This window comes from Salminus brasiliensis, chromosome 25, assembly GCF_030463535.1.
Source record: "Salminus brasiliensis chromosome 25, fSalBra1.hap2, whole genome shotgun sequence".
In the NCBI taxonomy this organism is placed as follows: Eukaryota; Metazoa; Chordata; class Actinopteri; order Characiformes; family Bryconidae; genus Salminus; species Salminus brasiliensis.
In genome coordinates, this window is record NC_132902.1 from 5,935,392 (window position 1) to 5,955,842 (window position 20,451).

Genomic DNA, 20,451 nt, shown 5'->3' on the forward strand with positions numbered 1-20,451 from the left:
CAGCCTCTAAATACTTCCTATAGCTTCCAATGAGAGTCTGGTTGAAGGTATTTTGGACCATTTTTTCTTTACAAAACATCTTCAGTCAGGTTTGATGGTTCTTTAAATCACACCACAGATTTTCAATAATATTCAGGTCTGGGAACTGAGGTGGCCATTCCAAAACGTTGTACTTGTTTCTCTGCATGAATGCCTTAGTAGATTTTGGGCAGTGTTTGGGGTCGTTGTCTTGAAGTATCCAGCTAATTATTGCACGCTTTCTGTAAATCCTATAAACTTCATTTCACTTCTCAAATATCACTGTGTTCATCTGCTATATGATATATTTAACTGAAATTGCTGATCCGGACAACCAATGATTTATTGTGATCAATCATCACAATTATCAGGGGTGCCCAGACTTTTTCTGTACAAAAAACTGTACATGGCAACATACTTCTCTCAGCCCCCTAAAATCACATCCAGATCTTAATTAAGGCTTCACAGACAGATTTGGACGCAGTATGACGTTGCAAGCTATAACAATGACACAAATGCACACAGATGTTGTGCCAAGTACTACTCTGCTCCTTGTGCACCACTGCATGCAGACATAAAGACAGTTTGCAGTTTCTGTTGGTTTTATTTCATCCTAAATTTCCTTCACATGACCCTACAAAGATTCGTTTTTTTTTCTGTGAATGTGGACAGATGCGATTGAGAAGTCTGAATACACAGCTAGATGTTGAAGTTGTGTTTTCTATTTTATAGTCCATTCATTTTTCACTGTTGCACTCAAACATACACAAAAAATGTGAATTTGTCAGTGCGACACCACTGGTTATTATAATCAGGGTTGTTTAGTTTGGTCTAAATCTCTCTTATTTAAAGGCTTGTGCAGTGGCATGCAAAGGTTTTGGGAACCTCTGGTCAAAATATCTGCTACTGTGAATAGCATAGCGAGTAAAAGATTATCTGATTTCCAAAAGACATACAGTTAAAGCTGACATGATTTTTAAAACGATATATATTTTATGCAAGATTACTTTTTGTATTGCCATCTTTTACACTTTCAAAATACAAAAATGTAAAATGGCGCACTTTTGGCACACTCTGCATAGTCAGTTTATAACAAGCTAAGAGTATTTCAGTTCTCGTTTGGGTACTTTTACCCATTCCTTCTTGCCATATGCTTCTAGTTCTGTAAGATTTCTTTGTATTTATCTTTGGGTTTTTTTATCGAGGGTGAGGACCGACACATGCCTCCTCTGACGTGCAACCAGCCACCAATCTTTTTCAAACTGCCCCTGATGCAATGTCACAGGGGCATTCAGCGCACTTGAAAGAGTGGCTGGCAGACGCCCAAGCAGGTCAGCATCACACTGAAGTGATGCAGAGAGAGATCGCGAGCCATCTACCCACCTGGAAAAAGCAAGGCCAATTGGTCTCCTGATGGCAAGCAGCATGACCCAGGATTCAGACCAGCGATTCTCTGGTCACATTCTTGGGCTGTCTGACATGCACTTTTGAGTTCTATCTATTTTGACCAGAGACACCCAAACCTTTGCATAACACTACAGCTGTGAAACGCTTTGCCAAACACTCACTAACATATATCACCTATGACCTAATGTTGCAAAGCGTCTGTGCATTAGTGTGAGCTGAATGATTGCTTAGATCAAAACATTCAAGCAGACAGATCAAGCTATCTCTGCATATATAACTTTATGACCCGCCATAAATATAGCATTGTAATAATAATCTTTTTAACAGCTAATCAATATTACAGATTTGTTTGCATAAATGCATTCCAATGAACCTCTTGACTGTGAGAGGCAAACGGGCACGTTGACGCCTTGACGCCTTGACACAAAATCCTTTTAACGGCCTGTACTTAACAGCATTTATTTAGCATGCTTTTTTTCGCTGAGCAGCACATATCCTCGTTTCCTGGTGGGGCATAAATCTGGAACTAGCTGCTTTATCTCTGCCTTTTGGCCCTGTGTTAAATGTTTAACTTGTGCTTCAACAGTTCCAACAGTTCCTCTGGCCCTGGCAGATTAATGAATGCAAACTGAAAGGGTGTTTAGAGTGTGATGGATGGCAGCAGTCTTGTGTCCCTTTTATTTTGTATTTTCCCTATCAGCTCCTCATCCGCTGGGCAAGCTAGTGTGCTTTGCAGCTCACTTCTTGCAGCTTTTATTTTACTTTTAGGAGATTATGCACATTTTATACACCAACACCAATAGAAGTCTCTCCTGTTGTTCAAGTTGCTTCAGAGTTTTTAGGTAAACATCCAGTCTGCACTGGGAAAGCTGGGCACAAACTAACACAGGTTTTCAAAGCAATGTCATATATTACTTTTTAGTTTTTGACCACAGTCCCATAGTCCCAGACTTAAATGTAAGAGGTTGCACAGCCGGGTGTGGCCTGTTTCATTATTATTTGAAATGAATGAAATAAAAGGTCTGGAGTTGATTCCAAGTGTTGGATTTGGTAGCTATTCATGGGAGCTCTCAGTAAGCAGTCTAAAAAGGCGTAGATGCAAGTAAAGGACATCATCATTAGGCAGAAAAAACAAATCAACAATGATGACTGAGCATGCTTTTCTATTACTTAATCCACAAACAAGCAGTAACTGAAGCCCTTTATGTCTGTAGTAAAGCCCTAGCAAAGGATCTCAAGAGATGAAACTCAGCATTTGGTTCCAGATTCCACAAATGAACTGACTATGAAACAATATTAAAAGCCCTTTATGTTCATAATAATGGAATAATAATTTGCAATTCTACTTTGTGGTCAAAAAAGAATTTATCAAATTTTGTACAGCTTCTTCTTTTATCCTTTCTATTATGTTAATTATTAACTGTAATATTTCCGGAAAAGGAAAAAATAGTCCTTTATTGTAAGTTAATCTAATGAGATTTTATTGAATGAATTTTGGACTTTATTTTACTTCATTATTCAATTTTCTTAGTACAAAAGTGAAAAATAATGGTTCCGTGAGTAGCAGTACATTTTACATATTTAGCAAATTTGGCTTAAACAACATAGAACTATTTTTAATTTGTGTTTGCGTCAATTTACCAAAATTTTAGCAATTACAACTGTGATTTCTTTGTTACAGTTAACTCCGTCTTTGGAGCAAGTTGTAACATCTAAAGACTAGTTATCAGAAAATAGATGACCTCTGATAGCTACGGGAACCAGGCCTTGTGACTGCAACTTCGCCTGATGGCACTAGAAAGAAACATTTGAAAGCAGGGCACGAGGAAGCGTAAATGTGGGACACTGTGGGATGTGGGATGCCTATCCGCATTTCAGATTTCGGGAGCGTGGCTAACTCCACACTGGGCCGACATGAAAGCAGCTAGCGTTGTGGCTAGACGTGTTGATTGCATGTGAGCCATGGCCTTTCTTCTCTGTAACCCAGGCAATCAAAGCAGAGCTCATCAATCTATTAACAAATGCAAAAGGATGCATCTAGGCTGTAAATGACCCCCAACCAAAGTCAAATACCTTCTATGTAGAACAATTTAAAAGACTAAAGAATTTTTTTCTATGGCACCTTTAAGTATTTCAAAGCCATCTTGGATTTTTTTTATTGTTAAGTCTATTTTTAATGTTTGACATAAGTATAATTCATATTTTGTCCTGAAAATAAGTATAGAATCCTTAATTATTGTTGTGTTTGATTATGACCATGTGATACCAGAGGGTTGGCGGTCCAGTCACAACTGCACTTTTCTGATTGAGTGATAAGCTGTCACTGTAGTTGACTGAATGGGTTTTCTTTCCATTCGAGTCATGTGTTTCTTCCTTGTACTCTTAGGGATTTATTCCTGCCTCTGTCACCCCTGGCTTCCTCATTAGGGGTCTAGACCTGGATTTCCGTAAAGCTGCTTTGGGACAATGGCTATTGTAAAAAGCGCTATACAAATAAAATTGCATTGGATGGAGCTGAATGTAGTAGAAAAGACACCTTTTGTGTTCATTTGATTGGTTTGTGGTGTTGTATTCTCTATGACGTGGTGGCATTAATATAGCTATTATTATTGTAATATGATGTTATTACAGCTTTTAGCAAAAGACACTGTACTGTAGCCTCCAGGTCTGAATCTGAAACGGGTAAGAGGTATACCATTATAAAAGTAAATACCAGATTAACACTGATGCCACTGATATAGACTGATATGGATTTTACCATGATGAAAATGGGAACCACAACATTGGAAACCACAAGGCCCCCACCCCTAGATAAAATACCATGAACATCAGAAGCTATAATATAATCGTCAAAAAGTGAAACATGCAATTTAAACATTTACAGCACTGATTATTAAATCAAATCAAATCAAATCAAATTTTATTTGTCACATACATAGTAATACACAGTATAACTTGCAGTAAAATGCTTTTTTGACAGTCTGCCCACATCAAAGCTATTCAATAAGATCTCAATTTAAACTAAACCTTAACTTAATGAAATAAAAAAGATTTTTTTTTAAATAAATGAAACAAAAGTTACATTTAAGTTAAAAAAAATAATATATAAAAATCTGAAAATATAGAAATATAAGAAGCAAAAAAAATATACAGATGGAATAGTGCGTGTCTGTGTCTGTGTGTGTGTGTGTGTGTGTGTGTGTGTGTGTGTGTATATATATATATATATATATATATATATATATATATATATATATGAATTTAAATATATATGTGTGTATGTATACATATGTACATATTTATCTGTATGTGTGAGTTAAAAAGAAATATTTGCATTATTGTCCGTAGTGAGTTGTCCGTGAGCCATAGTTGTGTATTGTAGTGAGTGAGGGTCCAGTTTGTGTACGTAGATATTTTAATTTAGTGTCCTAGTCCCTGTCCCCATTCAGGGCACGGATGGCTTGTAAGGAGCTTATTATGTCATATATAGTGATTATTATTATTAAATAATTATTAGCATTATTTTTACAGTCAGAAGTGATTTAACATACATTTTAGCAAACATGTCCAGTATAGTACCCTAATCATTTCTTTTTGGAACCCTATTTTGGTGCAATAAAGATTACCTCCATTTAGCCAGGCAAAGAACCATTTAATATTCAGATGCCATTTACTCCAATTAATGGAGTTCATGGTTTTATAATAAACTGTCAGCTTTACAACTCCCCCCCTTTTAAGAGTGTATGTTGTCATGCCATTCGTCTTAACACCGTCTGCTAAAAATAACACTAAAGGTGTTGTTGCAGGGGACCGAATGTGTTATTTTAAACACATCTGTCTTGGGAGTTCATCACCCACCCTGGTTTCTTACATTATTTTAGGGTGAGACGTTTTATACCCCTTTACACCTTCACCTTCATCAGTTACTTTTCACAGGTCTTGTATTCAAATGTAGGCTGCAAACAAAAGACTCTTTTCTGTGGGAGTCCACAGAATGCACTGCAGTCGTCTGACTGACCTCAGATTACATGGCCCTCCATTTTTTTTTTTTTTCATTTCGAGAGCCACTGGTTTACTGAGCCAACGGTAAATCAATCTAGAATCTTTAACATTCTTGTTGACTGTGCCGCCAACGCTTTTGCTTTCTTTCTAATTTTCTTTAACATCTGCTTCATTTTTTGATTTTATTTTTAATTTTGTTTATCTATTATTTGGCTGGAGTTCAGAGGTTTAACGCGAACAAAAGCCACTTAAGCTTATGATCTTTTGTGTTGAAGTCGCTCCTTTAATTGATGGGGTCAGGAAATTTCCTCGTGGATCAGCCACAAGCTGGAAATGGAATAATTCATTAGTGAGGGTCCCAGTATAAAGACTGGACTTTCAAATACTGATTTAATTCTCCATATCCTGTACATGAAGGAAGGTATGTTAATTCGAAGCATGCCAAGGTTTAACACTGTTTTGACCAATTTCTTCCTGTAGCTCACAATACAGAAACAATTATTTCTATTTTATTGACAAATAATGTACAATAGTGGTTTTACTGCAGAAAAATAGATATTAACAATAGGCATTAGACATGAAACAATATCAAAAAGATGTTTTAAACAAGCACACACTTTGTGTTGTATATTTTAATATTTTAACACTTTCACTTTTATCTGCTTTAACACATTTTGTGCTCAAAGTAGCAACATTTGTACTTACTGTATTGAATTAGTTTTCAAATGTTTAATAAAGGAGGGAAAACATGTCATTTTTAACCACAATAGAAAACACAACAGCTTTCTGATTTAATGTAGACAACATTACGTTACCAAGTAATAACTATGAATGAAAACTCGATTTACATTTTAAGACACAACCATTAGCAATTTTCATGCAAATATAGTTTAGCATTATTAATAAATATTAGTATATTATTCATTTTGAAAAGTAATTCTTATTTATAACTTTAGAATTTGTGCACAGTTTTACTTTTTGGATGAACAACTTTATCATGTTACAATCCGTGTGACTTAAGTTAATGAAAGTGTTTACTATAAAAGTTTTATTTTCCTTGTGTAAAATAAAAAAAAGTTTTACCGTGAGGACTAAAACAGAAAGTTGTAAGATTGTACATGGATTCATGGCTTTAATTTAATGAAACCATACAAATAGACAGAAAGAAGTGTGTGCTTTAATGCACTGATAACTTTGGACATGCTGTTGAAAATGTAAGACAGCATACGTCTTTACACACATTGTGTACTCATTGTGCTATTTCTGTAGATGTTCATTAACAAGTAACATCTTTTAGAATCAGTGTGTGACAGAGAGGGAGGTTGGATGTCTTCATTGTTTTACTGGTTTTAACCTCAGGCAGTGAGATTTGTGTGCGTGAGAGAAAGAATGAAAGAGGGAAAGAAAGCGAGCGCACACAATGAATGTGCCAGCATAGCATAACTACTTAAGAAACAAACAATACGAGGAAATTGCAAAACGAAACACACACAGGGGCTTTCTGTGGCATCTTCATTAATGAGTCGACAATGTATTATTGACATTCCCTAAACTCCTAAGCCCTTAAATGTCCTTGATCCACTGTAATATTTACATTAGTATTAATATAAATCTTTTTTTTTTTTAAGAGGTAAATCTCAAATCTTGCTTTTCGCTGCACTTTTTCCACACTGAATTATCGGAGCGTATGTAAAATAAAACTGCTCAGAAGCTGTGTTGTGGAGGGGGATGGGGTCTGGATTAGTTTCTTAATGCATTTTGCATGAGTGTGTTTGCGCTTGAATATGGGTCATCAGTGTGATCTTCAAAGCCTATTGAATAGGAGAACATAGATGTGGTCCCTGGTTACTTACAGTGGTGGACAAAAGGGGGAACTGAAAATGGAAATTGTGAGCATCTTCAGTGGAAAGTATTCCACAATGAAATTCTCCCTTTGTCTTTTATAGCAGAAAACAGCAGTTCATTTTAAAAGCTGTGCTAATCACTGAATGATTTGTAAAGTGTATTTAACGAATGTGTTTGGGTGAGCTCTTTTAATTTCTTATTTAACAGTGAATTTCACTGTAAGTCCTTGTAAGTCCTCCTGTTTCCACAGTTAACTCTACAGTTTATCTGCCGAGCTTTATTATTTGTCTTAGATATGCAGCCACCTCTGCTCTGCATTTCACACCTACCTCAGAGAACAATAGCAGCAAGAGCAGCTCTGCGGCGCAAGTGTTGCTGTCTTTCGCCTTTTCCCTTTACACTTGGGATGTGTTTATGCTCTACAGAAAAGAAAATTGAATAATAAGTGTTATTAAATCCCGTTTTGGCCCTGTTTTGTGCTCATGCGCGCCAAACGAAGCTAACTAGCATACAGTGTTTTATTAGCTGAAATCAGCACTTCAGGACCTTTCTTATCCTCCGAGTTATGCTTCATTTTTAGCCACCGTTTCCTGCTTACTTAAAGCTGTCTGTCAGCTGGTTCTCCGGGGATTTGTGAATAGGTTTGGGTTACGGCGTCTCTGCCCCCCCTTTTCCCTTTATCGGGGCATGCGAGGGCGCTAATGCCCCCTATAACCCCCGCGACACACACACACACAAAACTGCCTCAGCCTGCTACTCTCATCCGTTTTAACCTCTTGCCCCTCCCCCCTCCCCTTCTGAACGCGTGGGAGGAGCATGGAAAGGCAGGAGACTGATGGCTGCTGTCAATACGGCCTCATTTCCCCCACGCCTTTTCCGACAAGCCCCGCCCTCTTCCTTTGGATTGGCTCATAGTTTGCGCTCCCGGGCTAGGATTGGTTAATAGTTCGCTCCCGTTCGCGGTGTGAGGAGAAGTCCCCCTCGGGCTGGTGAACTGTTATCCACCGAGAGCCGCGCGGGGGGGGCGGGGTTTGTTCGGAATACAGGTGGAAAATATAGCATCAATACTGGGCTCTGATAACGTCCATGCCCGCCCCCGCCGCCTCCTTCTCCTCCTCCCTCTCCTCCTCCTCTCTTGCCCGCCCGCCTCCATGCTAATCACTTATCGCCCATTCACTCGCCGGCATCACAGGGCTTTGTTATGCGCGTTTGCCGAAATCGGTGCTGGAGAGTGAGACTGTAAAACCGGTGCGAAAACAACAACAAATAAAGTCTGGCCAGGCCTCTGTACTGACTGTTTCCTGCGAATTCGCCCAGTAAGACGAGGCAGCGAGGGGGAAACACAGGCCCGGTTCGCCCGCGGAAGACGCGGGGGTTTGAGCACTGAAGCGCCGGAGAGCCGGTTTGGGGTGAGTTGTTGCTGCTGCTGGTGCTGTTGCTTTTCGAGCAGCGCTTCTCTGGCTTTTGTCTGACTGTTGCGCTCCTACCAGCAAACTGACGAGTCTCGTTTAGTTTCTATTTAGATGTAAAGGGAGAACACGTTTGTTTCATTAGCTGATGAATGTATAAACTTAATAGGAGGGAGGATGTTATAGGAGCCAAGTTTGTAGAAGCGTTTGTTTTAAAATACTTTTTCATTTAGCTTAATTAATTTTTGTAAAATGAGCTGATTATATGCAAATTAGCCCCTTTCTCTTCACTTAATTATTTTTTGTAAAAATAATCATCTAAATTATTGGAAATTATTATCCAAAACATTATGCATGTTTCTGTGTAGTCGTGTTTAGTATGTAGTACAGTATTTATTATTTGAGCTCTAAAAAGTTCAGAATGCATCATTTTCTGGATGTATTCTTTTTAAAAAATGCAAATATGTATAAATGTGTTCACAAATCGCCTTATTTCTCAGCTCGTCTTAGTGCTTGACTTAGTACTTAATATTAGTACAATGCCGAGAGTTAGGGAGCTGGCTGCAAAATCTTTCAGTATTTGTTTTGTGTGTTATCCAATTTTTAATGTAATTTCATTTATTTAATTTGGTTTAACAAAAAAACCCATATAAAGGCTGTAACTCCTTATTCTTTTATCTGAGAATCTGTTGAGACTGTTTTGACATTTAATATCTCTAACAGATTGCAGTGTTTCATTTAATCACTTGGAGCCTGAGGCAACCCTACCATATTTCCCTTTTACTCCACAAACACACACACACACACACACACATGCAAAACAACCCCCTCCCCAACACACACTCGCACTCCCTCACAACATGTGGTTCTAGTTCTCGCTGGGCCCTGGCTTGGCAGCATGGGCGCAGAGTCCTGATCCAGAATGAGATGGAAATGTGGCCGGAGAGATGGACTAATTAGACTGGTTGTGCTCTGATGCCTCCCTCCCCCAACCACCACATTATCCAGACCCCAGCAAAACCCCTACACCCCCCCACCACACACACATACACACGCCCCAATCACCACAACCCCTGGCCACCACTGGACCTGCTCATGGCCTGAAGGTCAGCTGCACTGATCAGCTCCACACGTTTCTGTAATTAAGAGATGATTAATGGAATAGAAATGTGATCGTCCTTTCAGGCCGCTCCATGGAGAATCTGAATCGGGGGCAAAGGTCAGGTTTGCTTTGACCCATCGAAAAGAACTTTCAGAAGTGTCGGGTTTAGTTTGTGGAGTGATACGTTTGTGCAGGCCTGCTGTGCAGTAAGAATGCTTGGTGTATTATGATCTGGGGGAAAAAAACAGGTGGATGTAGTTCAGTAGTGTGCGGTTTTAAGAAACTGATTTTAAAATGGCAAGAAGTCGTTATTCGGATTTGCACTTTTACCTTGGTATAGGAGTTTGACTATTACCACACAGTAAGGATGTTTGCAAGCCACACAGTCATTTGGCCTTCTGTAAATTCGGTTTACAAAATTCGGCTCTCTGTTTATGCTAAAGACAAAGGAATTATCTCTCATCATGGTGGACTAGCTTATTTAATTGTATCGTACGTTATGTAATATACACACTATTTAAATTAGTGCCGGTATTTTCTTTGGCCTGTTTGGGGTATTGTTTGATACCTGTGTGCATTGGAATTGAGAAGCTCCTATCGAAGTTGCATGCTGATTTAATGATCCTGTCATTAATTGTGTTCGAGAAAAAAGATGATGTCTGCAAACCTGTGGGCCATAACACAGTCCCTAGGTGAACTTGCACCTTTCAGTAACAGGACCCACTCACCTATTCTTCAATCACTTTCTCTCTTGACGCGCCCCTCCAGTGCTACACCCCCCCCCCCCCCCCTGGTTTCCAAAGTGAAGCCCAGGGGAGGCAGCTGTGCTTGGGCCCCTGTGAACGCTCCCAGATGTACTTAGGGAAGCTAGCTTCTGCTGGCCGCCCTTTCAGCTTCTCTGAAATATGAGCACTTTATCTGATCTCATTCGAGATGTGCCATGCAGAGCCAATAAAGGAAGACTCAGCTGACACTGGAATAGAAAGCGAGAGAGAGAGAAAAGGGGCTTGGAGGAGGGAGGGAGGGAGAGGGGGGGGGTCCATGCTTTTGTGCGATTTTCACAAAGCTTCTCCTCGTGCCATTTTACACCTCCATTGATGGATTGGTTGACACTTTGAATTGCAGATATCTGATACCCTGTCGTCCAGTCTCTTAATGTGTGTGTGTTTTTTTTTTTTTTTTTTTGGAGGGGGAGTGGGTGCAAAAAGGCTAGGAATTGCATGCATGAAATGTGTTTGGATTGTGATGGTAGAAAGCTGGGAGTTCAGCTAAATATTTTATCATCATACTCTCATGGAAGCTTTTGATGAATTTAAGATGAACAAGTTGCTACATTTAAAATGCATAATATCAGAATTCCTCCCCTCTTTGCTTGGCTTTTTGTCTTCCTGTGGCATTTTCCATTGCATTCCATTTGAGTTCAGTACAGGATGGTCAGTTTACACCACACTATGGAGCATTGTCTAGTCTTAAATAAGTCTTGTTGTTTTAAACCTTTAAACAAAACTCTAAATGGCTGTGTATATAGAATAGTTGTGTCTGGACAATATGACAACACATATATTGTTTGATACATTGTTACATTACAGTACATTATGCTTTTGTGAATTTACAGAGGATATCATCAGTACTTGTAGAGTACTGACCAACTGCTGGTCAGATTTGTTATAAAGGAGGCAAAATGTGTCCTCTTAAACTGTATCACAGTATACTGCAATACAAAAATACTGAAGAAAAATCACTGTAGTCACAGTTTTTGATAGTATTTGTAGAAATGCGGCACCACTGGTTCTGTTTTCCCAGTTCCCAGTCATTTAGAACAAATATTGTCACATATTGTGTATTGTGAAAGTTTGTGAAACTGTATGTGTAGCATTGGCCAAATACATGCCAGTATTTCAATCAATAAACAGCTCTCTGATGTGGAATTAGACAAATCAAATGGGCTTTATTTGCAAATTTATTAACACTTATTACTGCGAAATCATTACTAGTGAACTTGCATCCGTCACCTTCCCGACAGTAAAAAATACATAAATAAAATGAGACAAAACAAAAAGGCATGAAGGAGTGCATGCGGTGTTCATAAAGTAAGTAAATTCAGATTAGAGATATAAGTTGATAGGAGATGGATCATATGGTGAAATGTAAAGGGATTTTTCTAGTTCACGAATTTTTGCAGTAGAAGAAGAAATTAGTCGAAATCTCTAAAATGGTTGGGAAATGTCAGGTGGGGCAGTGTGGACAAGCATAACTTTAGCTGTATCCTATGTGCTGGAATTTTAGTTCTGTGGATAGTTTTATTTTGTATTAACCGATGTTGTATTACTGGTCATAGAAAAGATTATAATTATTATATATAATATTCCCATTTTAGGTCAGCAGTGGAAAAGAATTACTGCTTGTTTTGTAGGTTATAATTTTAGATATTTGAGAATATTTTGTAAGGTTTCATATTGTGTAGTTCATAGAGGAGTGTTTCACAATTCAGAAAATTCATAATGTTTACTGTTTAATAAATGACTTCTTTGAGCTGTATGTACTAAAAGTAACAATTATCTGGTATTCCATAATGTTTATTTACAATCTCAAGTCAGTTTTTCTAGTAAACTTCAAAACAACCTTTAATGTGATTGGGGGCGGGGGGGGGGCAATATTCAAATTGTTTAAGGCTGAGAGCTTTAGCTGCTTTAAGGTTGAGAAAGTTTGCAAGTGAGAATGACTATCATTTCAGTCAGTAAAGTAATGTTATTCAGAAACTGTTGCCATCTTGCTTGCTGGCATAATTTTTGACCATATTAAATGTATATTGGCGTGTTATTGTTTTCTCTGAGGTTTCCTTATGTTTTAATACACCTAAAACAGACATTTCTACAACCATTTCACCTTTTTTTGTTAATTAGAATGAAACAGGCTGTTTTTGTTAATGGACCTTTAAGACTGATGAATGTAACTGAGCTCTGTTCTGATTGTCTGTCTGTTCAGCATGTTTAGTTCTTTAGGTGATTCTAAAGTCATACTAAACCTTCTAAAACTATATACATAACGCAAATGGATCCGTCTAGTCGTCTTCTGCTTATATAATGTAGTCCCAGTTCAACAGGGTGTGAAAATTAACCAGTTAGACTGGTGACCAGGGATCGTGCCACTGCTAATGAGGATTACCTGTGGCCTCTTGAGAACAGACCTTCAATCACTGGGGTAAATGAGGAGTGGGTGTGGAAATAATGAACAAAGGAATTGTAAAAACACACAGGACACACACACACGAGTACATACGCCTCCTTTAAGGTACAGCGGTACTGTGATCGCCTCTTCTCCCAGACTAGCTTTGGCGAATTTGGCATAGGAGTGATTTAGCCTCAGAAAATACTTCCAAATCTTTGCAGTACTGGTCTGACCACGGACCAGTAACGTAACTGTTGCAAATATGCAAAGAAGACTCTGTGGGAGAGGAATCAGCAGAGGGCCGTCAAGCAGTCAGACTCAAACAGGAAAGATCAAAGATGTTTTTCTCTTTTTTTCTTTTCTCCCCTCCTGCATATGTCTACGTTTGATCATGTCTTGTTGAGGTTATGTGGGTCCCTTCACCTTGGAGGGATTCTTAACATGAAGCAAGAGAATTGTGTGTGTGTGTGTTATATAATATAAAGCGATACATGTTCTGAATTGATTTAATTTATGTAGCGTTTGGCAAAAATATCTATGGCATGTTATTGACTCATGTACATTATGTGTCCAAATGTTTGTGGACACCCCTTCCGATAAGTTGCGTTCAGTTCACTTAAGTGGGGTGGTGAATGCAATCAAATCCAAATCGGAAAAAACAGTGAATGAGCAGGTGACCAATTTTTTTGTCATTCCTTCTTTTACAGTTAAAAAAAAAAACTAATGTAACAGGGCCCAAAACAAAGGTTTGGGCACCGTGTGTTGGCAGGACTTAGTAACAGCCCCTTTGACAAGCATCACAGCTTGTAAACACTTAGCAGCGTTAGTTCTTGTTTGGAGGATTTCCACCCATTCTTCCTTACAGAACAATACAGAAGATGCCTAGTTCTTTTAGATTATTGGTTTATCTTTGAGGTTGAAGCTTTATTAGTAGATTTTGGATGATGTTTAAGACAGGGAACTGTCAGGGCCATGGCAAATCTGTTGAAACCATTCATCTGTTGAAGTAATCCATTGTGGGTGTGGATTTAAGAGTATTATCCTGCTGTAGAATCTACCCCTATTTCATCTACAGCTTTTTTTTATTAACCGTGTGATGCTTGCTTCCAGATATTGCTGGTAATTAATTGAATCCATTCTTGACCTGCCATCATGCCACCGGCTGCAATCCAAGCTTTAAGCCCGATCGATCCACCCCCATGCTTTACAGTTGGAGAGGTGTTTTCATAAAAGCTGTGCTTGGACCGCTTTTTATTTTAGTTTAACTTCATCAGTCCACAGGACCTGGTTTCAAATATATCAGGTATGATTTGACACTGAATTTCGTGGCAAGAATGCAGGAAAGGGTTTTGTTTTTTTGGGTGATGATTCTTCCATGAAGGTCATATTGATGCAGGAGTTGGCACATGTCCTAAAGGTCTGTTACAGACATACTGCGGGTTTGATTAGCCTTTCTAGCAGTTGTATGAGCAGTTCTCTTGTAATTGGCTATACAGACCTATAGTAACCTTTACTAAACCTGTGAGGACCTTAAGTATATAAAATGTTACTTTTATTAATGAAGGTAAACAGGTCCAAGTAGTACATGCTTTTGTATTCTCATAGCAAATTCATAAGTAAATTCTGACTATTCAGACAGATATCTCTCAAAATTCCCCTTGAGGATTTTTGTTGTTTTGTTTTTTTCCATCACTGAGCTGTTTGTTTATAAGTCACACACCTGTACAGGTGTAGTACATTTTACTGCATGCACTACGCCAGCAAGTCAAATAGGGCACAGAGGGTCACAAGTGTGGGAAAAACTCACAGTGAGAGCTAGCCAGTATAAAGCATCACAGTGTTACAACCTAGCCTCCCAAGAGAATCAGAGAATCCTCCCCACCCACCCCCCACACACAATATATACATGCTGAACAGTTGTTGATGTAGTATGTTTTTGGGCATGTCTTAATAATAATAAAATACAGTTATACTTTTGCAAGAATATAGAAAAATACTTGATTTGTAGCTGTTGTTGGTCATTAATAAGATAAAAAAAGAGTTTAAGATGTGAATTTTGCGTATTTATCAGGCTTTTCTTTCTGATGTATGTGTCTTCTCTTTGTTTCAGTCACTCTCCCCAAGAGTCTAATTCCAGCTCTTTGCCCGTCCGGATCGTCCCGCCGCTCCATGCAGTCTCCATACCGGCTGCCGCACCCGCTGCCCCCTCTGCCTGTACGGAAGGGCGTGAGGGGCCGGCGTCCCAAGAGCGAGACTATCGCCATGCTGAAGGCTGTGGCGGAGGCGGCTGCAGCCTCACAGAATGGGCAGGCGGAAAACAGCTTGGCTAAGAGCATGGTCCCCACAGAGCTAGTGCCCAGACCTCACAAAAAAAGAGGACCCAAACCCGGCAGCAAGGTATTGCAATATATATATCATGCGGATCATGCGACTGTTCAGAAGTCTCACAAAACACAATTAAACTTGGTTGGGCATGTTAAATGGTTGGGCACACTGAAGTGATTAAATTCCATTACTAGCAACCTTGTCACAAAACCATTCGTAAAATATTCTCAGTCCTCACACTTAACAAACACACTGCACACATTACAACCTCAATGGCTGCCAGTCACCTTCTGTATTAAGTATGAAGTCCTGTTTCTAACCTTCAAAGCCCTACATAGTCTTGCCCCTTTTTACCTTAATGCGCTTATTCATCCGTGCTGCCTTTCTGGTTCTGGACTTCATTCAGTGCTGCTGCCAATACTAATACTTATTATTTTTCTACCTAAAATATCTTTCTACCTGTAAATCATACTTGGGTTTGTAAAAGGCATTCTATAAATGTAACTAATTATTATTACTTCAAAAATATTTTTCTTATTATTATTATTATTATTAGTTCACATAGTCTCTTTTCAAACGCTAATATATATCACTAATATGTGTCATGCACTTTAACAGAGTTTTTATAATGGATTGTGGCTATGATGAAGAGGAAAGGAGTATGATCTGTATCTAGTGTAATTCAGTTTTGGGTGATAATGTTGGTGAATTGGGGTTAACATGTCAGAAGGAATTATCCAAATGCAATGTTTACTCACCATGAACAATCATTTCCTCCTGAACGCTTCATTAACCATGTCGGGGGGGTGACTTAACAATAGTCTCGATCGCATTTCAGATAGACTCATTTCAGTTGGGGGTCAGTGGCAGTCAAGGCTGAGCCTTTGTTGTCTGCTGACGTTTTGTGTCTTTCTCTTCTACTCCAGAGGAAACCCAAAATTCTTCAGTCTCTTCCCAGTTCGTCTCTGTCTTCATCCATCTCAGACAGCAGACTGTCCAGTCTACAGATGACCAAAGACTCTGGAGTTCTGTCTACAGGTGAAAAAAAAATTGCCTCTGAAAATGTTGTCACTAGTTTTATAAGTTGCACACTGTAATCGATTAATTGCCTTTTTAATTAATCAGGAAAAGAAAAGGAGCCATTATTTGCATTATAACGGATAACAGAATATTGTACATTATGTACGAATATTGTTACGTTATTGTTATTGTACGTTATTTTGCATAATGCTCTTTCTAACAAAGCACATCCTTAAACATGTTTACCAGTGGCACTTAGTTGCACACACATTTTTACAACAGAATCTTTTTAAATGATGTTAAAGTGATTAGTTTTTGTATTTTAGTGAGTCCCTGCCGTTTCCCTACATAGAGAGGACAGCAATACTAGTGCAATACAGCAGACATGTATTAGACTTTGGAAATTAGATATTCATATAACACTGGGGGGTGGGGCTAAGGAGCTACATTAATTTAATGAAAAATCAGATATAGATTCCCAGATCGCCTTAAGACAATTTATTGCAGATATTATCAATAATGTTGCTAAGTTGCTGCAGCCGTGAACTGATCTCACTGTCAGGTGCCAACTGTGAATAAATCATAGCTTCAGTCTTGACCTATACAACTGTCAACGTTGTCAGTTATTATGGAACCATCTACAGTTCATCTCAGTTCATCATTCTGAGCACATCTGAGATTATTTTAGAAAAGTATATTTATATTAGAAAAGTATGTACATCAAGACGTGTGCTCTCCATCAAAGTCAGTAATGTTATTTTCTATTGATTTGTGATGACCGTGACAGTATATATCTGTCTGCTTTAAATAACATCATTTTTTTTACAGTCATTCCAAACATTCTGCTTTTCCTGTCTTTTAGTTTGTGTCTACGTGAATAAACATGGCGACTGTGGCCCACACTTGGACCGCAAACTGATGCTCCAACTTCCAGACCATTTTGGACCAGGCCCGGTTAACACCGTCCTGCAGCACGCCGTCCAGGCGTGTGTGGACTGCGCCTACCAGCCCAAATCTCTCTTCAGCTTCCTCCAGTCGCAATCAGATGGTGGCGAGATCATCAGAGGTAGGGCCCTACACCATTTCTCCAACACCAGTATGGTCCTGCATTAGCAACAGTTAGATGGTACAGTGTATGCTTAAAAATGTATAGACACAGGCCCCTCATTGGGTGATCGTGATTGTGATTATATTTAGATGAAATGGAGGTCACTGTTGAATGATGATGTTGGATGATTTAGCGCTGGGTCACAAATGCCACTCCAACTCCTCCCAATGAAAAGGCAATCTCTCCAGAAAAGGCCGTTTCAGTGGTCTACATGCTCCTGTCTTACTTACAAATGCAACTGTGATACAGTGACTACAAGTGTAGACAACACAATGTTAGGCTCAACAGAAGTTCTCTGCTTGTTTACAAAAGCCACCAGCAATAAATAATTTATGTTGAATGTTCAGAGGGTCTCTGGTGCCGGGTAGCAGATTGTACAAAACACAGCTGTGAGCACATTGAAAGCTTCACAGAAAAGCACAGTTGAGCTAGTTTATTTTGCACTGTTTTTAAAGGGGTGAATCAGTAATAAAATGTCAAATTTTATTAGATACTCCATGATTTTTTTTATTATTTATTTAATTTATTGAAGTCTCAAACATTTAGCATGAAGGCAAATAATAAGCCACTCACCGTACTTGGTCATATTACTCTTATTTCCAAAGACTGTAAATGAGAGACCCTGGTGAAAGATAGCTGGGGGCTTATCAGTAATACATTATGCAATACAACTTGCACCTCGAGCATGAGCCAATGGATTAAAAAAAACAAAAACAAAAAGAAGGCAAAAGGTGGAAATCAATTCAATTATTATTTAAAGTATGAAATTTTACTGACAGTTATTTTTAAATAGATTGATAGTATTAATATTATTCTTTCTTTAGCCATTATTATGAAATCCAGTATTTTCCCAGAAAATTTACTTTAAAAGTTTACTCATTATACCACCCAACTATTATACATGTATACAGCAACAGTACTGTGTATGTGGGTGCTAATGTCTTGTGCCCATGTGTTTTAATAATAGCAGGTCTTATGAAGGGGGAGGGCATCTCTTTTCTACTTGTGTATGTGTGTTTGTGAAGGGAATACTGTGCATGCATAGCTGATATATTCTGCTTGAAGGTAATGAGGAATGACATCTGTGTGTAACCTGGTTTGGAACATTTGATTGGGGCTCTCCCCAGGGGGAGAATATATGTGGATTGGGGAGGGGGGGGGTGTTGGTTTGGCCATCTGCTGTGCTGGTCTGACTCCCTAATTTAGCCAGGCCCTCACAATGGAAGACTGAGAATAGCAACAAAGGAATCCCCTTATGTTCAGAAATACTAGTGAACAGCTTCTTTTATTAACTAACCAGAGTACCATAAAAACGACGTGCAGTGTGTTAGTTCTTAACGGTGATGGACATAAAGTGCAAGATTTTATTCTTTGTCATATGGACAACTTTGTGGTAAAGTGTTTTGTGCTAGGGGGCGTGTCAAAGACCTGGGGCTTAGCCCATGATCAGATGTTGGCAAGTAATTTTTCAAAAAAAAAAAAAAAAATTAAACATTAAAGACACAGGTTATCTACACTTCATATTAAATCTATCTATTTGCTGGTGGTGCTAATTAGTCCTCTTACTGTTTGATGTCGTTCTTGTAATTAATCGTTTCGGGGTCAATTGTTTTGAGATCTTTTTGTAGAATTACTTGCTTGTATGCCCACCTTCAAGTTCACCAGTCACCATGTGCAATTGAACGTGCCACAGTCTGTCTTCCACTGACTCTACAGTATGTGCCTTCATACACAGTTCAGTACACACAGTACAGTCATCTGAAATTGGGTTGCCAGCTCTTCAACACTGAGATCGAAACAAATTTTTAAGGCTGAGGTACAATTTCAAAGCATCCCAGAAAAAGCAGTATAATGTTCAGGACACTGCATTTTCAAACAAGCCCAGTTAGGCAGAAAAGCTACAAATCTGACCATCCCATTTGTGACTCATTTGAGAGAAAAATGAAAGACAACTAAGGATGTAGAACCGGGTACTTGGTTTAAAAGGGGTAGGGGTGTTCCGATAAGTTTATTTTTCCCCTCAATGTGATCCGAGCCTCTTAATGCTGAGTATCAGCTGATCTGTTTGTATAAATAATACAGTCACACAGTTTAGATAAACTGAGCTGCTGATTAACACTGAAGTAAAACCCCTTCATTTCTAGTAACATTTTCTATAATTAGACATTCTGGACTGATTGATTTAGTTTAGTAGAGACTTTTCTAGACTGTTTTATAGTGTGTTTAATATCTTAAATTCCAGTCTGACTCTCCTCCCTGTGGTCATACACACTCTGGACTGTTGTTGTTTGTTAACTACTTGTATGTAATAACTGTTTTATAGTGGGTGAACGTGCTAGGATTAGGGTTTCTATAGCGTGTGTAATTTACCATTAGCGTTTGCCTCCACTCAGTCCTGGTCCTGTTGTTCAGATATTATGGTTGGGTTTTCATGTTCCACAGAATAATAAAATAGTTCCACACTGCAGACGCTCAACTCTTTTATTTAACTTCTGAGAACGTCCACCCTGCTGCCGGCTGGACTCTGAACACTGTGGTTTAAACATAGACTCAGAACTGGATCTGCCCTGACAGAGAACACCTCAATCTAACACATTTTGTTAAGACTTTTCTCACAGAACAAATTCAAGAAAACTCTCGGGAAGATATAGGTGAATAAGGCCTGTTATCTTGCTGGAAGACCAGTTTGCAACCAGCCCTCTACTCTCTGGCTGATGCCATGAGGTGTTGCTTTAAAACCCCTGTTTATGATGCCATTAACTTTCTGAAGGGCACCAGTCCCTTTCCCAGCAGAACAGCCTCATAACATGGTGCTAACACCCCACGCTTTACAGTTGAAACGGTGTTCTCTATATTAAAGCCTTACCTTTTTCCGCCCTCCAGACATTTTTTGAACATTCTAGCCAAACACTCAAATGATTGTTTCATCTGACCAGAGAGACATTACTCCAGAAGGCTAAATCTTTGTCCTGGTGGTCATGTGCAAACTGACTTTTTTTTTTTTTTATGCCAGTCTTGAAGTAGAGGCTTCTTTCTTGCATGGCAGC

General features: G+C 38.8%; 1 protein-coding gene across 3 annotated transcripts in view; it reads left to right on the top strand.

The window, feature by feature from the left end:
• scml2 (Scm polycomb group protein like 2) overlaps positions 1-20,451 on the top strand; it is a 37,014-nt gene that overhangs the window by 9,674 nt on the left and 6,889 nt on the right. For all 3 annotated transcript variants that reach the window (XM_072671207.1, XM_072671206.1, XM_072671209.1), the window contains exons 8-10: positions 15,062-15,348; positions 16,203-16,314; positions 17,159-17,362. In XM_072671207.1, the coding sequence (XP_072527308.1) occupies positions 15,062-15,348; positions 16,203-16,314; positions 17,159-17,362 (603 nt within the window). The remainder of the gene's footprint in view (positions 1-15,061; positions 15,349-16,202; positions 16,315-17,158; positions 17,363-20,451) is intronic.